General features: G+C 35.6%; 1 protein-coding gene across 1 annotated transcript; it reads right to left on the bottom strand.

The window, feature by feature from the left end:
- Nucleotides 1-529: 529 nt before the first annotated feature.
- LOC149562379 (uncharacterized) lies at nt 530-16,533 on the bottom strand. The gene is made up of 2 exons (XM_089825903.1): nt 15,489-16,533; nt 530-1,302 (listed from the first exon to the last, which is right to left on the bottom strand). Exon 1 carries the CDS (start codon nt 16,395-16,397, stop codon nt 15,531-15,533), a length of 867 nt encoding a protein of 288 aa, XP_089682029.1. The 5' UTR covers nt 16,398-16,533; the 3' UTR covers nt 530-1,302; nt 15,489-15,530.
- Between the last annotated feature and the right edge of the window lie 7,822 nt (nt 16,534-24,355).

Here is a 24,355-nt window from a genome sequence, read left to right as displayed (position 1 = left end):
TTAATTAAATGGGCAATCAGAGTCAATATTATAAGTTGTAACATACAACTTTATTAAGTTCAATGTATTTAAATTATATCAATTCAGACGTGACGGATCAATTATATGAAAGCAATTTTAAACTAGTCTAGGATGCACTTTAACTCCTGCGATATGAAGACAAACTAAACATAAATACGGAAACAATTAAATATTTCACAATATCTATGTTTATCAAATTTATAATGCAATAATGACCTGGTCCATTTATCCGAATTTTAAAATGTTATAGAAAATAAATAAAAATATTTATAAAGAACACAACTTAATAATAATTTAAAACTCCAATGCAAATAAATAAAATAGATACGCTTACAGATTGTGCCAGAAATAAAATTTACAAATAGAGACACTCTTTACAGATGATCCATCTATTGCAAATTTATCCGGACCGCATAAAATTCACCCAATAATTCAAATCCACAAGCTTTATTCAATCGCTCAATCCTTTACCAATGAAAGAATAATATATCCAAGTGTACATAGTATATGTAAAAAATTAAATATGAATTTGAATTGTCCCCATTGTTCACTTTACATGTGATACTTATAGACAATGAAGAGGTGCAAAGCTTCTCACAATAACAAAGTGCCTCTCCATAACTATTAACTAACCGGGTGTATGACCTTAATTATATGCTATGAATATAATTCTCAAGCCGCTCACTATACATTTAATTTATTAACCAATTAATTCAGGAACTTTGCCTCTATATGCAATCCATCTCTGTGTCTAAACAAGCATTATTCCTTCCCATGGCACAGGACTGTGTAAATCTCTCAATTCTCCTTGATTTATCAATTGGATCCGAAAAAATCCTCATGGTGACATATAACCTTTCACCTGTATTCAGTCGTTTGATTGAATGCCCTATCCTTTGCGTGTATCTCTCCTGTAGCTTGCTCATGCTTGTGATGATGTTTCAAATGAAACAATATATCTCCAGAAACTTATCAGATCTTCAGACCTTTATATTCATTTGAATATTATGATCCCAGTTTCTGTCATAAGAGGGCTCCAACTTCTGTTTGTATCACACGGCAATTACAAAACATTCTCCCATCATCTTCACTATTTCCTCCTTTGATTTATTTGCAAATGGTGTTGGTGAGAATCACACATGCAGGATTCAATATTTGTCTCCTTTAACTGCTCTCGGTTCATAGTCAAAACCTTGTGTTCATTGAATTTCATCATTCAACTCCATATTCGAGGGTCTCTAAGAAGTCTTCCACTCCTCGTCTGCACGTGTTCATTAATACCTACATGCAACAAATTTAAAGAAATGTTAGAACTAATACAAAAACCACAGAAACATAACTTCCAGTTCAGGCCTCTCAGGAATCAAAGAAAACTATATTGGACTTGATCTTGGATAACAACTATGCTCTGTTGCACTTTAGTGTTATTGTACTCGTAATATCTGAAGACTCCTTTATTTGCTACAAATTTGACGTGTTGTGTTTCATATATGTCACTTTGTGTGATGTTATTCAGCGAATCATTTCCTCCATGTCTATTGAAAACATCACACTAATTTTTCTTATTGCAGAACTTTAATGAATACATCTTCAAGTCTCTCACTGTTGAAGATATCTCTGTCTTTTCAATATATCAATATGCAAATATATTGACTGCTGCTTCAATTGCATGATTGCAATTTCTCTTTTATTCATTCTTCAACTATATGTATGCTGCAGTAAGTCTTTGATCATCAAATACCTGCTTTATTTCTGCATCTCTGTAACATGGCTTTGACAGTAACCTTCATTGTTCTGGGGCTGTACTTTATTGGTTTGTCACTCATCAATGTTTCATGCTAAGAAATCCTCCATATTTAATTTCTCAATCATATTCGTAACAGTGTGTCATTGGTTGAAACCACTTTATAAAGAACAACACCAAATGCATATACATCCACCTTAGGAGAGACCTCTCCAAATGTTCCAAGTAGATGTGAAGGCCAGATTGATGATGCACCTCTGACTTCAGGCTCACGTGATGAACATGTGTAAGAACCTTTAATTCAGGTAAGAACTCCTTTGTGACCAGCATATCCATTCTACTTATGGTTGCCCTCTTTCCTCGAAGTTTCTTCAAGATAAAAAATGGAGACTGGAAATTTTAGGCTCCATCACAACCTTCTGCATTATATATAAAATCGCTAATTCTTGTATTAAGACAATTTTCTCTGGGTCTTTTTACTTCGCAGATAGGGTCTCTGACACGGATGTCGTTGCTACTTCAGGATTATTATAGTAATTATACCTTTTCATAACCAAATCAGGTTGATATCATAATCGCTATTCAGTTAATTGATTATACTTGTTTTGTTATGTGATATCCCCGCTAAAATAAGATTTATATAAATGAATGATTAATATAAACAATGATATAATTATAATATCACATAATATATTATAATAATAACAATTTTAATGAAAGAAAATAAATTAAGTAATAATTAAATACTATTATATAAAATAATAAAATATTATTTTATATCAAATTGAAGTATATTAAATTAAATATTTAATATTTAATTTTAATATTCATAAATATATAGAGAGCAATCATAATATTAACATTAATAAATAATAAAACCTTTCACAGTGTTTGATTACTTAGATGAGAAGATCAGCATTATATATATTTTTATTTTATTATTATTTGATTAATATTTAATGTTTTTTAAATTTTTATTGGTAAATTAGTATTATTTTTTAAATCTCTATATGGATTTACAAAAGTTCCTCACTTAAAAAAACCAGATCAATCCCCATAAATTCTGCAGAAAATCCATCCTACTCATTGTCTCTACTCAACCTCCTGCATCTACTACCCATGTCAATGCACGGTTTTGGTACCCTCAAATACACACCAAATTCAAACACAATAAGCATTGTCGCATGACACCAGCACAGACCAGTGTATACATTCCTCACAGAACATTAGAAAACATGAACAAAAAACACAGCCTGGACCATTCACATCCGGGAAGTAGGTAGCCTGGCATCAACTTGTTCTGCATTTTGATGATCAGAACAACCCAAGCTTGCATTTCCTCTCGAGCATTGCCTTGCACCACGACCACCACCATGTCCACCATTCACATGAGGTCATCCTCTTCTGCCCCATTCTGTCCCACAAGCACCAATCCTTTGCCTACAGTTTCTCAGCACCCTTTCCTCACCCCCAGCATTTTGCCCTCCATCGTTTCCAGCCTTCGAAACCCTCCAGTAGTCTGCAATTTTGAATTTGAGGATGGATTTGTCAAATCCCTCCTTGCTCTGCCCTGAAGCAAGGACCCTATCCCAGTCCATTGTGTACTCGCACTGTATCCTCCACATCTTCAGAACATCCATCTTCCTTGCATGTCTGTTCATCCCCATCCGATATAAGAGATGCAGATTTGGTGAATACCCCAGAACATGAATCCAATCTCCCTTGTCGGTACTGAAACCGCAAACAAGCTTGAGTATTGCAACAGAGCATGGATACCCTGCCTCCATTCTTCCTTCATGCACCTAAACCTGACACTTCTTACTTCATCAACTTCACTGAATTCAAGTCCCCGTGCACAAAACATGGATGAAATGTTTGTATTCAAGCAGTATTTGTAATTTGTAATCAGAAAGTTGCAGAAAGCCTCGTAAAATGAGCAAGCTTTGAATATTGCAACAGAGCATGGAGACCTGCCTCCATTCTTCCTTACACACCTAAACACATAGTAACACGGGGATATCCCCCCCATGTTTTTTGCCCCACGTCCCGGAGACTTCAACGCACCAACGACTTGGGGACTCCATCCCCTGTCCCCAGCGGCACCACCAGATGCTGCCACCTCCACCAAGGAAGGGGGGCATCCCAATGTTGACTATTTGCAGATTTGACTATTTATGTTTAATGTTCGATGTTCCAATTCAATGCAATGTTCAAGTATTTACTCTTTTACATCTTTATATCTTATATTGCAATACATATTTTCATAACTAGCATTTTATATATATATATATATATATATGCGCGCACACACACATGTATGTGTATGTGTGTATATATATGTGTGTGTATATATATACACACACATACATATATATATACATACACATATATATACACACATATATATACATACATATATGTATATTTATGTGTGTATATATATGTGTGCATGTATATGTGTGTGTGTGTGTGTGTGTGTGTGTGTGTGTATGTGTATATATATATATATGTATGTATGTATGTATATATATAACCCCCTCTTGTCCCCCACCACCGTCCCCAAATTAAGGCCCCTTTGTCCCCCCATCCCAAAAAACTTGTCCCCCCATTTTGTCGTCCCCCCATCCCCTAGGGCAGTGTAACTATACCTAAACATGACCCATCTTACTTCATCGACCTCACTAAATTTCTAGGAAATACAATGGACTTTTCAGAAGAATCTTGCTGACAATTTTTTAAGTTGGAGTAGCCCCTTCAAAGGTGAACATGTTTGCATCCTCTGACGGTATTCTTTTCCCCACATTTGTTGGAGCTTGTGGAAAGAAAGGAATGACAGAATCTTCAAAGATACCAGCACCCCCTCCTAGGTCATTGGTAAAAGAATTATCATAAACATAAAGGAGAATTTTATATCACATTGTGGCCACCTCTACAAATCTCAACTTGGAGTATCCTAGTAAAAACTGCATAGTTAAAGAGGATAATTTGCGAGAGAATGCCATCTAGTTATCTCCTCCCAATGGTTGGATTAAGGCTAATTTTGATGGGGCTTGCAAAGGGAACCCTGGCACGGCTAGTTGTGGGGGAGTCATAAGGGATTGTAATTGCAATATCATTCGAGCTCAGGCTATTCCTCTTGGTATTACTTCTAGCCATAAAGCCAAGATGGCAGGGGCACATTATATGATCAAGTTGGCTAAGGATACTAGTTGCAGGAACCTTTGGCTGGAAGGGGACTCCAAAAATATTGTCAATATCCTTAATAATAAACATGACCCTGCCTTGAATATTTCCAACCTTCTTTGCAAAAGTAAAGAAGACCTAAATATTTTTCAAAAAGTGTTTGTTTCTCATAACTACCATGAGACAAACATGTTGGCTGATTGGATGGCCAACCTAGCAATTCAAAGTAATGATATCGTCACGTAGACTGACCACCTAAGCATGAATGACGATCTAATAGCTAAATGTAATTATGAAAGAAACATGTCTTGAGAAGGGAAAATCAATATTTGATATGCTTGCAGCCTCCACTTATCAAATCATCAATGCTTGCATTTATTGTTTTAATTGGAATGGTTTCCGTGCATGCATGTTTGTCAGTACTTCACACAGATTGTGGGTATTATTTGGGCTTTCAAGAGGTAAAACGCTCATCATTTCTTGGAGTTTTTCACTGAGCTTTCTCAATCTCATTTTGCAGAGTGGTGTTCTTTTTGTGAAAATGGGTGGGGAAGTGAAAAAGTTGGAACCCCAGAAGTGCCACTACTAATAAAAGAAGAAGGAAGTTTGGCATCAGCTCGAAAAAGTGAAGGTGACCAGTTACATTGAAAAACTTCATGGTTACAAAACTCATGTGACAGACAATTTCTTCAAAGCTTGGGATGTTGACATGGTTACGCTCTATGGCAGATAGTTTACCCTCAGTGCTAATTTCATTGCTAAAGTTATCGGGCTATCGAATGAAGGTATTAGATTTTTCAAGCAGAAAAAAGCTTCGGAAGAGGCGGTCAAGCACTTTCCCAAAAATGACCAAGAGGATGCGAGACTGGTGAAGATTGATAACTTCTATGATCTTGCTCAAATTAAGGATATCTAGCAAGAGGTTCTCACTTGTGTGCAGTTGTATTTCATTCTAGATGGTATGGTTTCTAGGGTTCATCAATACCACTTTGTTTTTCTGAATCATTTCTGTTATAAGAAAAGAATCTCCTTCCCTTACTACTTGACGAATTCTCTCCTAATTGGAATTAAAGTCCATAAGCATAAGGATTCTAGATCTATCATCCATGAGGGTCTCATCCTACTTATCACTAAGTTTTACAGAGATAGTACCCCCACTCACTCTATTTCTACCAGCAAACGAAAAAGGGAAGTGGAAGGCATGCCCAACAGCAAGGAAAATGTTGGTGACTCTTCGTTGAAAAACAAAAGTAGCAACAAGTGGGCTCTGGCGATGGAAATGGACTCTAATCAAAGCTCCAAAGATTTGGAGGTTGTCGATGCTCCCCTGGATGATGACATGGCCCAGACTACAAGTGACGGTTGTTCTTCTGAGAACAAGGATTTCGCTCTCAACCTGGATGATATCTCGACCCATGATTCTTCACTTTCTTCCCCTAGTACTGTCAGCAAGCGAGGTAAGCACTCTTCCAATAAGGGTAAAGTTATGGATAATGTCCCTTCCTCGAAGCGTAAAAGAACAAAAAGAAACAATTCCAGTCTTAAGAACAAGGATGTTATCAAAAAAGAGGATAGTGAAAAGATGGTGAATAAGGAGGTCTTCCATGAAAACAAAATTTGGAAGGAGACCAATACTAATGACAAAGATGGGTTAATCAACCCGATTAACCAAACACTAGACTTGGAGTGTGCTGAGATCTCCCCTATTAATACTACCCTTTCCCTTGATCTAGTGGCCACTGCTGATTCTCTAGCCAAATGTGGTCATGGTGATGCTGATGCTGGTACAAATAATTAGCCAAAGACCAAAACCTAGGACTTATAAGGAAAAGCCTCAACAAATTGATGATTTTGAGGATGCCTAGGACTTAAAGGATGATGACAAAGCTCTGGAATATCTGAATAAAGCCAAAGACAAAGCTAACATTGGGCTAGAGATGGACAACTGGATGTACAATGAAATTTAAAAACTTCACTTATCTATTTCTTCCTTGCAGGAAAAGTCCCTTTTTTACAAGTGAAGCTAGATGAGGAATGTAAGAAGCAAAGGGAGTTGGAATCTCTCGTTGGGAACATCCCAACCAAACTCCAGGATGGGGCAATCAACCCGATTAACTAGACACTGGACTTGAAGTGTGTTGAGATCTCCCCTATTAATACTACCCTTTCCCTTGATCCAATGGCCACTACTAATTCTCTAGCCAAATATGGTCATGTTGATGCTAATGCTGGTACAAATAATTAGCCAAAGACCAAAACCCAGGACTTTAAGAAAAAGCCTCAACAATTTGATGATTTTGAGGATGCCTAGGATTTAAAGGATGATGAAACAGCTCTGGAATATTTGAATAAAGCCAAAGACAAAGCTAACATTGGGCTAAAGATGGACAATTGGATGTACAATGAAATTTAAAAACTTCACTTATCTATTTCTTCCTTGCAAGAAAAGTACCCTTTTTACAAGTGAAGCTAGATGAGGAATGTAAGAAGCGGAGGGAGTTGGAATCTCTGGTTGGGAACATCCCAACCAAACTCCAAGAGTATGAAGCTTCCCTTAAAAAATTGATTAAGGACAGTGAGATGGGTGTGCAGGATGTTACTTCGTCCATCCTGGCTATTGCTGCCTCTATTGGGAAAGTTTCTCCGGATGAAGCCAATTCGACCAGTCATGCTCTACTGCTAGCTGATGGTCCGTGCAAAAGAACCAGACAAAGCACTAAGAAAGCATACCTCCAACTTCCCGTGAAGAATATTCACAATTCTCTCAAAGAGGTTGTTGTCTTAGGCACTTCTATTACTGGTGCTATAAAAGACCTAATCTAAGTTTTTTATCTAGGTTTTTTCTAGACTTTTGACCCTGTTGTTTTGTTAACTTATGTTGGTTGCTGGTCCCTGTAAAACTAGCTTGACTTGGTTGTTGGTCCCTGTAAAACCAGCCTTTGAATTTTACTTTGATATTCTGGGTTGTTGGTCCCTCTAAAACCAGCTCCTGACTTTGGTTCCTTTTTGTTTGGGGTTTTGGGTCCCCTTCAAACCTGCTTTTACCTAATCAAAACATTACAAAGGCTAAGTAAATTGCCATTTCCAAATACAATTCAAACCCTAGTTGAAAATTTTAGGGTAAAGCAAGTCGTAGTTGGAAACATTTCAACAACCAAGAATGCTATAATTTTTTAATTTTTTCCAATCCAACACTATCAAATGAATTTAGGCTAAACAATTAGTGCATAAGTCACAATATTCTTTGACCTTTCTTGCATGTCCTATTCAATCAGTGCAATAAATTTGTATGGTAAGTTTTCAACAGTATTATACAATAAATAATATCTGTAAAGTTCTGATGACATCACCCCTATGAGATGAAGGTACAAGCTGAAATCCAATCAAAAGATTCATTTTTAATTGTCATTTGCAATTTCCAACAATGTTGATTGCATGCACACAGTCCAAAGCTGCATGATCGATGTCCGACAAGGTTCAAAGGACACAAGAAGCACAATTATTTAGATGTGGGAAAAAAAAAATTAAGTTGATGAATGTACCGAATTTGAGCGCCTACTAGCATATCAAAAACCTTAGCCTTTTCAATATCAATAATTTACAAGATGTATTCACTTCAAAAAGATCTTGAGAATCTGAACATGTGATATTATAGCATTATTCTAGGCAACTGCCATATTTTGTCATCTTCACCATAAGCTTTCATTCCTCTTACTCTTCGAACCAGAATATTATGGCCCTTCCAATGTTACTCACATAAATTTTGCATGATTTCTATTAAGAATATTTCTATTGAACGATCATCTTTTTTTATTATGTAAAATATGTAGATAAGATCATTTTTATAATCTTCTTCAGTTTCTTATCAAAAACTTTCTATTGTTGGATTCTTGCAAATTCTTTATAATGATCAGTTTGATCATTTGTTAATACACCAAATAATTTACCAATTACTTCTCAGTTATATGGTATCAAAGCAATCTTTATTTTTTCAAAAAACTTATTTCTCTTTTGCAGTTATTTGATTAAATTTTTCGAAATTATCCTTCCCAAGTTTGTTTGAGTTTTTGTAGAAATCTTTTAAAACCCAAATAGGGTTTTGCGTCTCATGATGGAGCCATTTTTCCCTTCTTTGCAAATACAAAGATCATGGGTCATTTTTTGTCTGCGAGCAAGGCTCTAAAATGCTCATTTTTTTAAAAGTCAAAATCACCCTCTCTAGGTGTTGTTTTTCATCTCACATGACTTCCACTACAGATGTTCTTTCTAAAAATCCTGGCGATTAATCTCTCTCATGACGTTTTCTTGAGCGAATAGTGTAGGCTTCAATATCCCAAGACGCGACTTTCCCACAACAAAACAACTTGTTTTGGTCAGCTTTTTGCCTTTTGACTGCATTCAACGAGATTCTAGGCCCATTTTTCTCAAAAATGAAGGTTTTTGTTGTAGTTATTTAATAAAAAAAGACTCCTTCCATAGACATTTTGTAGCCTCACAAGGGTTCTCTACCATTCTTTTATTGTTTCAAATAGACATTTGTCATTGTTTTCTTAGATTAAGCTTTTCTGCTTTAGTTGGCTAGGGTTTCCTTCGAAACTTTTAGTTTTCTTGCCAGATTCAAAATTCGGTAATAGATTATTGGTGGGTTTTTCAAGAACTCAACTCGGTCACTTCCAATTTTTTCAAGGTTACCTTGTTTTTTGTGCCTCAAATCTATGTTAGCCAAAAAAAATATTTTGATTTTAGAATCCATTTGGGCTTTTGAGTGCTCTTCTAGGTCTTTGTCAAAATTTTTTGGGTCAACCTGAATTTTTTTCTCAAAATATGTGCTAATCATACTTCATTGTTTTTTGAAGTCTACACCTGCATCTACATTTTTTTTTTTGCATTGGGATTTGTGTTTTACTTTTGTGTTATTGCCTCTTTGTTTCTCATTTTTGTGAATTGGGAAATGTGCAAAATGGTGTCATTGACCAACTTAATTTTGGAAAGCAATCAAAGATTCAATGCAACAATTATAACACCTGGAAGCAATGCATGCTGGCAATCTTCAAATATCATTGCCTTGATGAACTTGTTTTGGGAACAGAGACTTGGCCTACCACAATCGGATCAGACTAGGACAAGTTTGATAATCGGAATCAAGAAGTTGTCATGCTTCTCAAGCTCTCTACCATAGATGAGCAATGCCACTTCATCCTCCTCCAAGAAACTCCTTGAAGCCACATTCCTTTCACAAGGATAAAGGCAAATCTTCGTCATCTCGATCCTCTTAGCAGAAGGGTCCCTCAGTCCTCCCAACAAAAGGACCCTAGTCAATCTCAAGATGGTTCCAAGAAGAAAGTTCAGTATAATTGTTGTCATAAAATATGACCATATGATTAAGGATTGTTGCAATCATATGGCTTATGAATAGCACAAGTAGGAAGGATCTGAGCCTAAAGCTAATGTTGTTGAACACACAAAGCCGAAAGAGTGCATTTTACACCTTCATGGCTAAAAGACCTAGAGACCATGTTGAATTTTCTGCCTAGTACATAGATTCTTGTGCTTCTTAGCATTTCACTCAATAGGCATGATTGGTTTATAGAATTTTCTCCCCAATACTAAACCAATCATATTTGGAGGAGAAGAGTATATTGTTGTTGGGAAGGGCAACATTCTAATACAATCTAATGGGAGAAATCCTGTTTTCTTCAAAGTCTAGTACATTCCTAGGAAAGAACTAAACCTACTCTCAGTGAGTCGGATTATGCAACACTCTCCTCAACTTGATGTGGTATTCAGTGCACACAAGTGTTTGATTGTTGATCGTGCAACACAAACTATTGTAGTTGTTAGCATTGAGAATCATGGTCTATATAGACTTGTAGATATGTGTGACTCTCTTGAGCATGCTTTCACAACAAAATCATCTTCTATCAGCAACGTCTAACATTAACGCTTTAGCAATACGATCACTAAACATTTACTATCTTGCTCACCTTGTTTGGGAAGATTTAGTACATGGCCTACCTGAAATTCAAACTCAAAATCAGGGAATTAGTGGAGCTTGTTAAGTTAGAGAGCAACACTTGACATTGTTTAAGGATGGCGACTCATGGTGAGCCTCTAAGGTAATAGAGTTGGTCCACACTGATGTATGTGGTCCAATGAATACTCCTTTTGTTTTTGGGTGCAAGTATTTCTTACTTTTCGTGGATGATTTCAATTGTCATGTGGGTGTTCTAAGTGTCCAGGTGTTCTATTATATCTCTTAGTTCTATTTTTTTCTTGGCGGGGGGGGGTTGTCCTACTGCTTTCTCCACTTTCTCTTATACACATGGCATAAAACACAAATTAACCACACCATACACCCCACAACAAAATGGCATTGAAGAACATTGAAACCACACCATAACAGAAATGGCTAGGTCAATGATGGAACACAGAAATGTTCTTAAGAAATATAGAGCACAAGTAATGTTTAGTACAATCTATCTTCTTAATCGGTCTCACACACATGTTAGAGGGAAAAGTCCTGAGAAAGTTTGGACTAGACGGCAAACATCAAATCAGCCATATGAAAGTATTTGGCTCTTTAGCATGTGTATGGCTTCCGAATGCTCAATGCTCCAAGTTGTATTCCATGAGTCAAAAGCTTATGTTTACAGGATATAGTCACAACCATAAGGCTTTCTAGCTGATCGATATAGACATTTATCTTCAATCGCGATGTTGTCTTTGGTAAAGAACAAGGATTGTTTCAGCTTTCCTCATCTAAGAAGAATTTTGAGGATCAGCCTTTGAAGGATTCTGATTTGGGTGTTTGTTTACCATTAGGTTCACTTTATAAGAGAGATGATGCAGATTTTGTATTTCATGATCCACTACCTAACTTTCCTTCGTATGATGCTAATCTTCCACCTACGTATCCTCTTCCACCTCCAACTCCAGTTATTCCTCCTCCAACTCCAATTGGCACATCTACTCTCCAGCCTAAATGGTGGGCTACTACCATCAATGATCTTCATCCTAATGAGCTCATTGATAGTAGATCTTTTACACATAAGGGAAAGCAGCCAAACACAATTAAATTTTCTCTCAAGGCCAACATTCATGGTATTTATGAGCCTCAAAACATTTGTAAATCTAGAGTGGGAACAGGCAATTGATCCAATATACTAGAGTCTTCAAATGAACAACACCTGGGTTATCTCCGATCATCCTCTAGGGAAGAAGCCCATTAGCTGCAAAAGGGGTGTATAAGGTCAAGTATCATGCACATAGTACCTTAGATAAATACAAGGCCAGCTTAGTTGCTTGAGGATTCACATAGCAAGAGGGCATCATCTATGAGGACACTTTTGCTCATACTGCCAATATGAGCACAATTCAACTTCTTCTCTCCATTGCAACTCAGTTTGGATGGAAAGTCCATCAAATGGATGTTAAAAGTGTTCCTCAACGGTGAGTTGCAAGAAGTCTACATGACACAGCCTCATCGTTTCAATGTTGTTGGCAAAGAACACCAAGTATGTCGACTCAATAAACACTCTATGGACTTGAACAGACTCCTTGAGAGTAGTACATCAAGATAGATTAGAACTTGGTTGCTCATGGTTTTCAACGTAGCCCATCTAATACTATTTGCATATCAAACACTCTAGTGATGATGTTCTCTTTCTTGTTGTCTATATGGATGACTTGATTATTATTGGCAGTTCACCACATTTGATTACCAAAATCAAACGAGACCTGTGCAAGAATTTTGATATGACAGATTTGGGGCTTCTCCTTTATTGTTTAGGTGTTGAGGTTTGGCAGGTTGATGATAGCATTTCTATTTCCCTTTCTAAGTATGCCAGGAACTTGCTTGACAGGTTTTGAATGCAGAATTGCAAACCTGCTTCCACGCCTATGGAGAAAGCACTGAAGTTGTCAACCAAGTTTGATTCTCCTCTTGTTGATGAATCCAATCAGGCAACTACTGGGCAATCTTGTCTATCTCACTGTTACTATACCTAATCTCACTTTCGCAATGAGCTTCATTTCACACTTCATGAGAGACCCCAAAACTGATCATTTTGTAGCAGCAAAGCATGTGCCGTATCATGTGAAGGCCACCTCTGATTATTAACCTTACACAAGGAGTCATGATCCTAGACTCATTGGGTTCACAAATTCAAATTGGGCGGGTTTGGTTGATGATAAGTAATCAACCTCTACATATGTGTTCAGTTTGGGACCTAGTGCACTCACATGGACTAGTAAAAAGCGGCATCCAGTGTCTCTATCCTCAAGAAGCAGAGTATTGAGGAGCAGTTAAGGCAGCTTCTAAGGCAGTTTGGCTTTTTTGGACGCTTGCGGATATGCAAATATCTCAAGCAGGTCCAACTAACCTTGTTCTTAGATAATGGGAGTTCCCAAACTTGTCAAGAAACATGTCTTCCATTAAGGAACTAAAAATGTTGATGTTCACTGTCATTACATTTGGCAATTAGTTGAAGTCAGGACAGTTTAGTGACAATATGGTCCAATTGCGGATCAGACTACAGACATTCTCACCAAGCCTCTTGGCCCAAATAAATTTGCTAAATTCGGGGGGCTGCATGGTGTTGTTGACAGATTGACCATTAAAGGAGGGTATTAGAAAATTAGAATATCTCAACTTAATGGTCATCTTTTGTATATTATGTAAACTATATAGATACGATTGTGTGATCTTCTTGTAAGTTCTTTATAATGGTCTGTTTGATCATTCGTTAATACATCAAATAATTTACCAATTATTTCTCAGTAATAATTTTGCTGAACAATTGACATTTATGGCTTTATTCTTGAGAGAAATTTGGCAGTTCTCTGTTAAATGTTTAAGTTTTCATTGTATTGTTGGTGAAAAATAAAATCAGGCTCAGAAAATGTAAAGCTCAAATTTTGGAACTCTTTTTCACATTCTGCACATAGAATATGGTTTTTAGTTCTGTTTATGTTAAATCTTAACGGAAACATAAAATATGCAAGTTTTGTGAATTATTCTTCTCGAAAATTGCTGTGTTTTTCTTTCAAATTTAAGATTTTTGTTTTATTCAGTAGGCTATACAGTCTACTACGTATTAAGTTCTTTAAATTGAATGAATTTGCAGGTTCATTTATTGACAAGTTCACTATTTTCTGCACTAAATAGTTGGGGAAAATCGAATTCAGAGATTTGAGAGTGAGATTATTGACACAGGTTCATTTTCCTAGATAAGTTCACTATTTTCTACTTCAATTTTAGGTTTCATATGTTAAATAGTTGGTGAAAATTGAATTCAGATAGAGCAAGATTGTTGTAGAACATTGTATACTTTGTATGTAAAGCAGGGTTTCTTGTTCCATTTGTTTTGAGCTGTTACTCAGCAAGGGGATATAGAAGACGAATGCCTTAATTTTCAGCAGAACTGACAATGCTTTGTTCTTTCTGACTGGTAAATGAACAGGCTGCTTATGCTGCTCCTATATTTGCATATGGTAGCTTGCCCATACCTACATGTATTAACTAGTGGCACATTATAAAATATTACGCACAAATTCATAAAACCAGGAAAACACAAGCCATCATTTGACACCATCTAAATTTATTTTGCGCTCACTCCAAATACCTCTTATTGGTTACAGGGAGAATCAGCTGTGAAATAAACCACTGCTAAGTGAATTTTGCAGTGATTCCACAACTTCTGAAGAAAAAGGGGAATTCTGTCAAAATGTATTTCCAGCAGCCGTCCTTGTGAAATAGCTAAAATTTCCCACCACCATACTCATCAAAGTTTACAAAGTTAGATCCCATAGATCCACTTGAAATTTTTGTGGAAGGAACTTTTACCGCTGCCATACTCATCAAAGTTCACAAAGTTACATCATTGATTCAATCGACCCACAAATCCATTCGAAGCTTTTGTAGCAAGAAATTTTATTATCGTAACTATTAAACATTATAGGCGTATGGAAATTTGTGTAAGATCATTTACATACAACTTTTATTTCTGTCATCGATGGCATACAGTTTTTAATTACAATGATCAAATTTAAACATTCTTTTACAATCAACATTGTCATCTAAACAAAAATAATAATTAAAATACTATAACATGATCTGACCATAGCTTTTGACAAATTCAATTATCACCACTATCTAACAGCATTATCAATCAACATATTATTGTGTCTATTGTTTATGCATGTGATATGTTGTGTGTATCTCTTATTTATGCATGTAAATTTTTGTGGGCTAGTTTTTCAACAGATATATGATACCAAATCATTCATTAAATCTCGGAAGAAGAAAAAACGCTGCTTCCCAGCGCTTGCAATAACTATTGGTGAAACTCAAGCTTAAAAACGTAAACAATTGCAAAATACATATCGTTAATAGTTCGGAGACCAGGGATGTTACATGGCGAATTTGGATACATCTAAATTCCATGACAAAGCAATCACTCTGCACTATCCAAGAGCCAAACTCATAACTTGGGCAAGGAAAAATGAAAATCAATACCAAAGAGTCAATCCGTACACTTACCTCGAATTAGAGTTTTATCTCCATGCACAATCACCTGAACTCCTACATTTTATCACGTCGCCCCTTTTTCCCAAACATGACTTCCCAAACTGCAGGAAAGAACTTTCCATTCTTATCCATGTAATCCTTAACAGCTCTATCGTCTGCGAGAAATCCCTTGGACTTGAAAGTAGAAATGGCCGTCTTGGCCTCCTCCACTCTCTGCTCCTTGCAAAACCCATCAATTAATGCAACATAAGTGGCAACATTAGGTTTCCAACCGTTGTCGAGCATCTCAAGTGTAAATATGAGGGCATCGTCGAGCTTTTTGGCTTTGCACAAGCCCTGAATCAATACGGCGTAACTAAAAGCATTGGGCACTATGCGGTTGTCCTGCATCTTTCTGAAAATCCTCTTGGCATCGTCGAGCTTGAGCGCCTTACAAAACCCTTCCACCACGGCTGTGTATACGACTACTTCGGGTATGCTTCCTTTCTGCCGCATCTCACCGAATAGTTTCATGGCTTCTTGAACGAGACCATCCTTGCAGAGGCCATCAAGCATGGCTACAGCATTGGGAATCAGTCCCGTTTCTTTCATTTTTCCGAAGATCATCTGAGCGTCCTCGGGAGGGTTCGCCTCCTTTTTTGTCGAATTATCGTCCACGTTTTCATCTGACGATTTCCTTTGGTGCTCTTTTTGTTCTAATTTGTCGCCGGACAGCGTGCTCAGAGGCGTGGATAGCCACCAAATTGATGGAACTTCTGAAACTATAGAGGATCTTCGGTGTGTCGATATTTGTTGGGCTACAATTACTGAAAATTTTTGGCCACTCGTGAAATTTTGGGGGACGAAGCATTTTTGAGAGAATAAACGAAGAACAGAAGCAGGTTTCCGCAAGGACACACGATGGAGCAGCATTGTGGACATTACAGAGCTTTTGGAGGGTCTACTCAGGGTTTAAGAATTTAAAGGTCGAAAGGTCGATGGAGCAGCGGGCCTCCGAACGTTTAATGAATAGTATCAGAAAATATATAATATTTTTACAATAGTACTAAAATAAAATGCTAAGTGTATAACAAATGGAAATGATAGGAGACAACAATAGAATGACAATTCATATGGGTTAATTTCGGTACGCGATTAATGAGACAAAATGAAGTGTACACTTATTATTAGTCCCAAATGACTTGTGTTTCCACCTCGATTATGTCTATTATTTTGTTTTCCAAAATTGTGAATATAGACCTTTGACTATTAGTAAGAACTAAAATTCATAAATTAAATTAAATTTTGTATTATTCAATACTATTTTTGATTGGTTGTTTTTTTTTCACTGGTGGTTTTAATTGAGTTTAATAAGAATATATACAAATATTTGAAACCATAATAAGTGGATATTAATGATGAGCCATGTTGGTAGCAACTTGCTCTTTGTAATTCATAATTAAATTAAATTTTATATTATTCAATATTATTTTTTATTGGTTGTTTATTTTTTCACTAGTGGTTTTGAAACCATAATAACATGGACATTAATGTTGAGCCTATCCAAATGTGACTTTGTCTATTGCACGATCTTCGAAATGGTAGCAACTGCCTTTCCCTATTTCTTCTCCATTTAGAAGCTTCAAAAAACTACCTCCTGTATGGTGGACATAATTTATAGTTGTATTTTGGAGGTGGTTATGTACTTTTTTGAAAGAAACTTGTTTTTTTTCTTTTTGCTAGACTCGCGAAAGCTTCTTAGTCCAATTTACAGGTTTGTTGCTCTTTCTCTTTCTTTTTTCTTTCATGCTAGGTTTTCAGTGTCCCAGTTTCTTTTGAATGCAACTTTGAAATATTTTAAAGATAAACAATATCTTGAGTAATGTTTTATTTGAACCGCAAAGAAATTTGGTCCTGAAATTTTGATAGACAATTGGAAGAAAAGTATAGGAATCACATTGTCAACTCTGCTCATTTGTTCAATAAATTTTGTTTATGTGTTTTTATTTCTGTTGCAGGGGCTTGCCAACACACACTACATCCAAGAACTCTCTCTTTTCTACTGGTCAAGGTGAGTTCCAATTGTTACAACTTTTTGTTATACAAATTAACCAGCTTTCTAAAATTGTTATAATATAGTTATGTTCCCATAGTCATTATAATATATAGCTTTCAGCCTTACAAATGTCCATTTCTTTTAGAAGACTTGTTTCTTGAAAAGGCAATGCTTTAGAGTCAACATTAATGAAGAACTAATTATAGGGAAATAAATAATAAAAAATAAATTAATGCACCAGTTAGATGCATGTAAAGAAAAGGTCTGAATGGGAAGGAAATGCATAAAAATCTGGAATAGGTTAAAAGACATAGTTGGTGTCAGATAATTGTGGTGAAGTTGTACTTGCAATCCTAGATGAGTACATATTATCCTAGATGAGTATGTAAATAGAAAAATATATGTTCATCCATGTCTCCTTTCATGTATCTACACCAAATTTGAAAAACTCTAAAGTTAGAACTTTTAGGTCGTTGTCATCTTAAATTAACATTAAAAGATTCAAGTTTTAGAAGACAAATATCTCAAATTAATCCTAGAGATTCAAGTTTTAGAATATCGTCTAAAATTAACCCTAAAGAATCAAGTTTCAGAAGATAATTATAGCTGGGTAAAATATCGCACTGTTACCTTATCCATAATCACAATTAGCATTTCTAGTTCAATAAAAAAAATTTGAGATCAATCAAAATATACCCTAATGTTACCAAGTTGTACCCACCAGCTGATAGGTCTTAAAACTACAAAGATTCCAAAAATATTTAGTAGTACAAATGACAATTCTAAAAACCTAATCCAACAAAATTTTAAAACTTTCAAGCTACTTATAAACTCACATTTTGCACATTTCACTCATTAAATTAAAAAACTAATGTTTGAAAAACTAACAAATTCATAGGATATTGAAAAAAGTTTCACCAATGTTATATTAATAATGAACATCGGCAAACTTTATTCAATAGTAAGATAAACCTCAAATTCTCAAGACCGACAAATTATAGTATAAAATGATGAAGAGAAAAGAAAAAAAAATGTTGTAGAATGGAAAATCATGTAGGGCGTATAAGAACACTTGCTACGAGAATTTTGAGTAGATTAATTTAAAATATGGTTAGGGTATAGTAAAGCATGAATGCAAGCTTGAAATTGAAATTTTGGGTACGAGAGGTTCAAGGAAAATGAGCCCATATTTGAAAAAATTCAGGAAGAAGACATTCACATGGGCTTCCTGAAATGCCAATATTTCAAACGCTCAGAACAAAAACAAGAGATAGTCTAGAAAATGCTTTTACCCAGTGTGTTAAAGGCAATCTATGACTTCAAATGCTTATTTAATCTGATACAGTCGTTGGTTATATTTGTGAAGTTGATAAGAGGTCTCTATGCCTCTCATACAATGAACTATTTTGAATGCCCAACTATGTCATGAATGACGGAAATGGTTAAACAAAGCTTGTAGGAAGCATTCATCTATAATCTGTCCATACTAGGCATGATTTTGAAACCAATATTTTAATATGGTAAAAATCTATTTTTAAAAAACTATATGCATTATCTGATATAAATATAACTAAAGCTACAATTAATCAGGTATCAGTTGGAGTATTACAAAATTGATACAATGATCTATTCAGAAAAAATAGGCATATGAAATAGAGAATAAATTTGTTAAAAAAGAAAACTTCATTCTCAAACATTGTTGGTCCTTGAGCGAAATTTGCATTACTTCTGGATGAGGAATTAAGAACAATTTGAATACATGAAGTTAAAATCTTTCAATGACTCGTCTACCATGTTATCTACTCCAAGATGTAATCCTTACAGTTTGATTGTAATCCTTGTGTTGTCCTTACTTTCATTTTCTTGGATGGCTTCAATGTAATTATTAATAGGTATATCTCCATTTTAACTCACTAAACCAACCCAGCATAGCAGAAGTTTTGGTGGAACTTGTTATGATGTATTAGTAACATAAATTATTGTATGAATAGATAGATTAGTTTTGGGAATGACTATATGTATGAAATCTATTAAACTTTTTCCTGAATTCAAATGAAAGAACTACCTTACTCTGCCCAACCAATAATTTAATCGGTGCAACACCTCATTAAATATATATTGTTGTGTTTGGGCAAATGAATAGAATATAAAACATTTTCTGCCTTGCATATTTCTTTGAGATGATAATTGATCTAAATACACATTTGTGTAAGGGTGATTTGGTGCATGTTACCTTAAATCACTTTCTTGACCAATCGATGATTTGTAAGTTACAATACAGTTATTTCAATCCTCCAAGCATGAAAATTTTATAAGTTAGTCAATATTTCTTATGAAATTGAATAAAAAAGCATTTAAATTGAAATGAGTATTCAAATATGTGCCTTTCTATATGTAACAAGACTAGGGTTGATGATTATATTGTTCAGTATTAAGAGGATTCATAAGTATGAGAGATTGTTTATTATTAAAAATTGTCTTGATAAATATAATGAGCAACACGATTATTCCACCATAGTATGCTCATTGGTTGTGTAAAACGTAGAATCACAAGCAGACCTTCCTCTTGTCTTTTATAGGCCATTAGAGCGGACTATCTATAAATTTTTAATTTACCAATTTTTCTTTATTGCATAATGCTTTGTTTCAAATTGAGATCAAATAAAGATTCATTTGGGAAAAAAGTGTTAAACATAAAATTGAAAATTTGAATTTTCAATGTCTGTTTTGGAAAATGTTATATCCATTAAAAAATTACAATATATTTAAGAAATGAAAAATTATAAGAAATTGGCATATAGAAACATTCAATGAAAAGAAATTGGAATAACAAAGCCACAAACTCTATTCATTGACTTTAGTATTGAGTCCCCTATTGTCTAAACATATCTTTATCTCTTTTTCTTAATATGATATATTTTATAGGAGGCAGGGACTCTAGCTATTTATTTGTAATTAGTTTGTCTTATCATTAAACCTACAAAATAACTTAGTAAATCTCATCATTAATTTTCTTGTGCTTTCTTTCAGGACCTCGACAACGCACAATACATTGAAGGACTATCTCTCGTTTACTACTCTAGGTAAGTTTTAATTGTTACAAATGAGTTATACATTTGGAAATGTTTCTAATGCAATAGGAGAAGCGTCACAAAACCCAATAATAGTAGAAACATACAATGTGAATGAAAAATTACAAAACATATCAATTGAAGCTACTCTAGAAAGGGTGCATTGCATTTGAATAAATTATTTCAACTAAAAGGTTGGTGATTGTTTGTTGATACATTGCAAGTATTGCTTCATTGTCACTATACATCTATTAAACTTTGCAATAGTCTTGTGGACAACTTCTTGCATTGCCTTAACAATGGTTGTGATGAAGCTATAAACTCCTTTGAACCTGAGCTTCACCCTTCAATACTTTACGATTTGCATAAAGTAAGTGACAAGGCCTCGTACCTGTGAAGAATGAGATTATCGATAACTGAAGTCAAGGCACTTGGTGAAAGTGGCCTTTGGGGTGACATTTTCTATATTCATTGGGTAGCTCTCTGGTTAAACATGCCCATATGCATCTGGTCCCTAACACGAAAGAAACCATACTTGCCTTTCAATAAAGATGCACCTCATTTTATAATATCAATTATTTTCCATGATGTCAATCCATTAGCAGGGCACTATGAACCTATCTTCTCAAAAGTTATGACATATAGTGAAATGCAAAGTATGCAAACACAATTTTCAAATTTCCCTTGCAATTCAACAAATATCTAGAACACAAGTACACAAGAGTTTGGTAAAGTTTGTCTACAATAATTTGTTGCATTTACTACTGATTGTGGTGAAAGTATGTTTGTTGCTATTGCATTGTTGATTGATAATCAATTTGACACAATTGCCTTACACCTATTCATGGCACAATCATTAGCCAATGCATTGATAGTGAGAAATAAATATGCATTAAATTGCTTCAATATGTTTGAGCAATCTGCAATGCTAATTAATGAATCAATGTCACAAATACGAACATTGGTTTCTAGAATTGGAATGTCATATCCTAAAAGCAAGATAGAAGGCTCTGAATTTTTCTTGCTCTGGCTTTCATACATATTTTGTATAGTCATATATGTATGGAAACCAATCCCTTTCCCTCAATTTGAAAAGTATTGCAATTACATACAACCAATAAGAAACATTAACTTAATTTATTTCAAAAATAGCTCAAGGCACTGTCATTACGAGTCACTGCAACAACAACAACAAATAATTACTGAAATGGGAGAGGGAGCGGGTGTTATAGGAGAAATTGGGAATTTGAATTCAATGTCAAGGGGATCTGTCCAAGATGGAGTAGAGAAGGTTTAAGGGGACGACTAGGAGAAGGAAGGCTAGGGGGATATTGTTCCCTAGGGAAAAGAGGGCCTACGAGAATCATAGTAGGTCCCAAGAAAGGCAATCTTGGATTCATGAAAGACATTGTTGGGCCCGTAGAATGCGATGAGGGTCCCTGACTCAAGCCCGACTGGGAAATGGTCTTCTCTCTTTAGGATAAAACCAACAAGTAAGTCCTCTTCCCCAGAGATCAAAGACATCTCAAACAAAGATAAGGACAAGTTCGCAATTGAAATCGCTAATGAACTAGTAGACCATAACATAGTGACAATGGCGTCCTCTCTGGTGGAGAAGGTCATTGGTCCAAGGTCGAATATTGATGTTGTGAGGACCTATGTGAGAAATAAATGGGATTTGAAAGGACATGTGCAGATTGCAACTATGGCCAAGGGTTTGATGTCTTTTGAGTTATCCTGCATGGAGGATCTCAAGAGGATTCAGTGTGTTGAATCTTGGTCCTTTGGACGTTCAATGCTGGCCCTACAAAAATGGACTTCAAAGTTGGATCTTAACGATTCTTTCTTTGTTCAAGCTCCTGTCTTGGTTTGACTGCCAAAACTTCCAATGGAATTTTGGTGTGAGGATGTCTTTGATGGCATAGCTAAGTCTTTTGGGGAGCTCTTATCCATTGACCTTGTCATGGTGACAAGGAGCAGGTTAACTTATGCAAGAATGTGTATTGGAGTAAGTGAGGACAGAGACATGCTAGAAGTGGTGTACCTACACTCAAAGTTGGGCACCCATATTCAAAAGTTGGATTTTGAAAGTGTCCCTTTTTCTTGTTTTCACTATAAAAAGGTAGGTCATATGGCTAAGAGTTTCCCAAGGCTCTTGGAGGAGAAAACTAGAAAATAGAACTAGAGTAAGATCAGGGCAAAGAGATTCTCAAGGGATAGAATTAGAAGTTAAAAAGAGGGAGAGAAAGTGTGGAAATGAAAGGGAACTTCTAACAAAGTTAGTAACAAGTATGGAGCAGCAACAGGAGGAATTGGTGGTGGAAGAGGAAGTCCTAGGGACTGAACCAACGTATACTAAAAATGGTAGTAAGGAATCACAGAGGACTGTATCTGAGTAGCAGAGGAGTGAGGCTAGGCTAGAGGACCTAGAAAATTTGAAGGATTCATCCTCTAAGAGAGAAGTATTACAAAAGGTTCAGCCTGGAAAGGTGAGTCCAAAACTAGCAACAAGAAAGGAAATATCTCATACTCCTAAGGACAGGGTGGAAAAGGAGGAGGAAGCTATCTCAAGTGAGTCTTTACTCAATGAAGGTGATAATCCCAATAAGGGGATTGCCTCTCCAGGGAAGATTTCTAGAGTGGTGGAGATGGTTAGATCCTCGTCTCTAGGGCAACTCACTCGAATGGAGGCCCTATTTGCAATATGTATCGATGAAAGCCAAGGGAATTGGATAGAGGTAATTAGGAAAAAGAAAAGTTGGAACCCTTCTCTTGTGTCCCCAGTTGCAACAAGAAGTAGAGTGAAGGTTGATGTAGGAGCAAGACCTAATACTCCTGGAAGGAATAGTAATAGTCAAGATAGGAAAGAGGAGACTAGAAGGAACCTAGCAGATGGGAGCCAAAAGACCATCCCAAAGATCTACTTTGTAAAGAAGAAATGAAGTTCCTATCCTGGAACATAAGGGGGCTCAATGGAGTCCACAAACAAGAAGTCATAAGAAATATGATTAGGGATCACGGGCCTATCTTTTTCCTTATTCAAAAACAAAAATGAGAAAGGAGGCACTGGAAAGAATCTCTTTTAGAGTATAGAAGGCTTTGCAACGAATTTGGAAGGAGCTTCAGGAGGTCTATTTACCCTTTGTAGCTCTTATCTCTTTAAGCCTCAAGTTGTTTATGGTGAAGGTAATATTATCCTCATTCTTGTTGAAAATAATAAAAATAATGAATCTTGGATTTTGTTGAATGTTTATGCTTCTAATACTAAGAATGGTAGGAAGATTTATTGGGGTAAAATTAAGAATGTTTTAGCTAGATTCAAAGTGGGAAGGTGTATTATAATGGGGGACTTCAACACTCCTTTAAGGGAGGATGAAAAGAAGGGTGGTTTGCCTCCGTAGTAAAAGCACAAACTTGTGTCACCTTTTATAAAGAAACATGATATCAGAATGCGAAAATTCAACATTAATGACAAAAAAAATGGTATTTATGTTTAGAATTTGAAGATGGTGTAAACTGATGAAATGTGTAGAATTGAATGAATTTTATGCCTATAATTTTTATAATTTTTTTGAGTAAGAATTTATTCATTTTGTTTTATTTTGAAGTCCCTTTTTTAACTGTAACATATATAGGGTGTAGTTCCCGTCAAACAAGTATATGAAAATCATCTTTTTTTGTTTTGATTCGAAAATATCTTATAGATGACATGTATAGCTAGGGAACAAAAAAAGAAATAATTATTTTTTATGTTTATTTTCTTTGTTATAAGT

This window comes from Cupressus sempervirens, chromosome 4 (genome assembly GCF_028749045.1).
Source record: "Cupressus sempervirens isolate cs-2001-9-10 chromosome 4, ASM2874904v1, whole genome shotgun sequence".
Classification (NCBI taxonomy): domain Eukaryota; kingdom Viridiplantae; phylum Streptophyta; class Pinopsida; order Cupressales; family Cupressaceae; genus Cupressus; species Cupressus sempervirens.
The sequence above is the reverse complement of the archived record's forward strand: the minus strand, read 5'-3'. Positions and strand labels throughout refer to the sequence as shown.

Bases quoted from the DNA above. Each gene is read 5' to 3' on its own strand.
- LOC149562379 (XM_089825903.1), bottom strand. From the start codon at position 16,397: ATGTCCACAATGCTGCTCCATCGTGTGTCCTTGCGGAAACCTGCTTCT.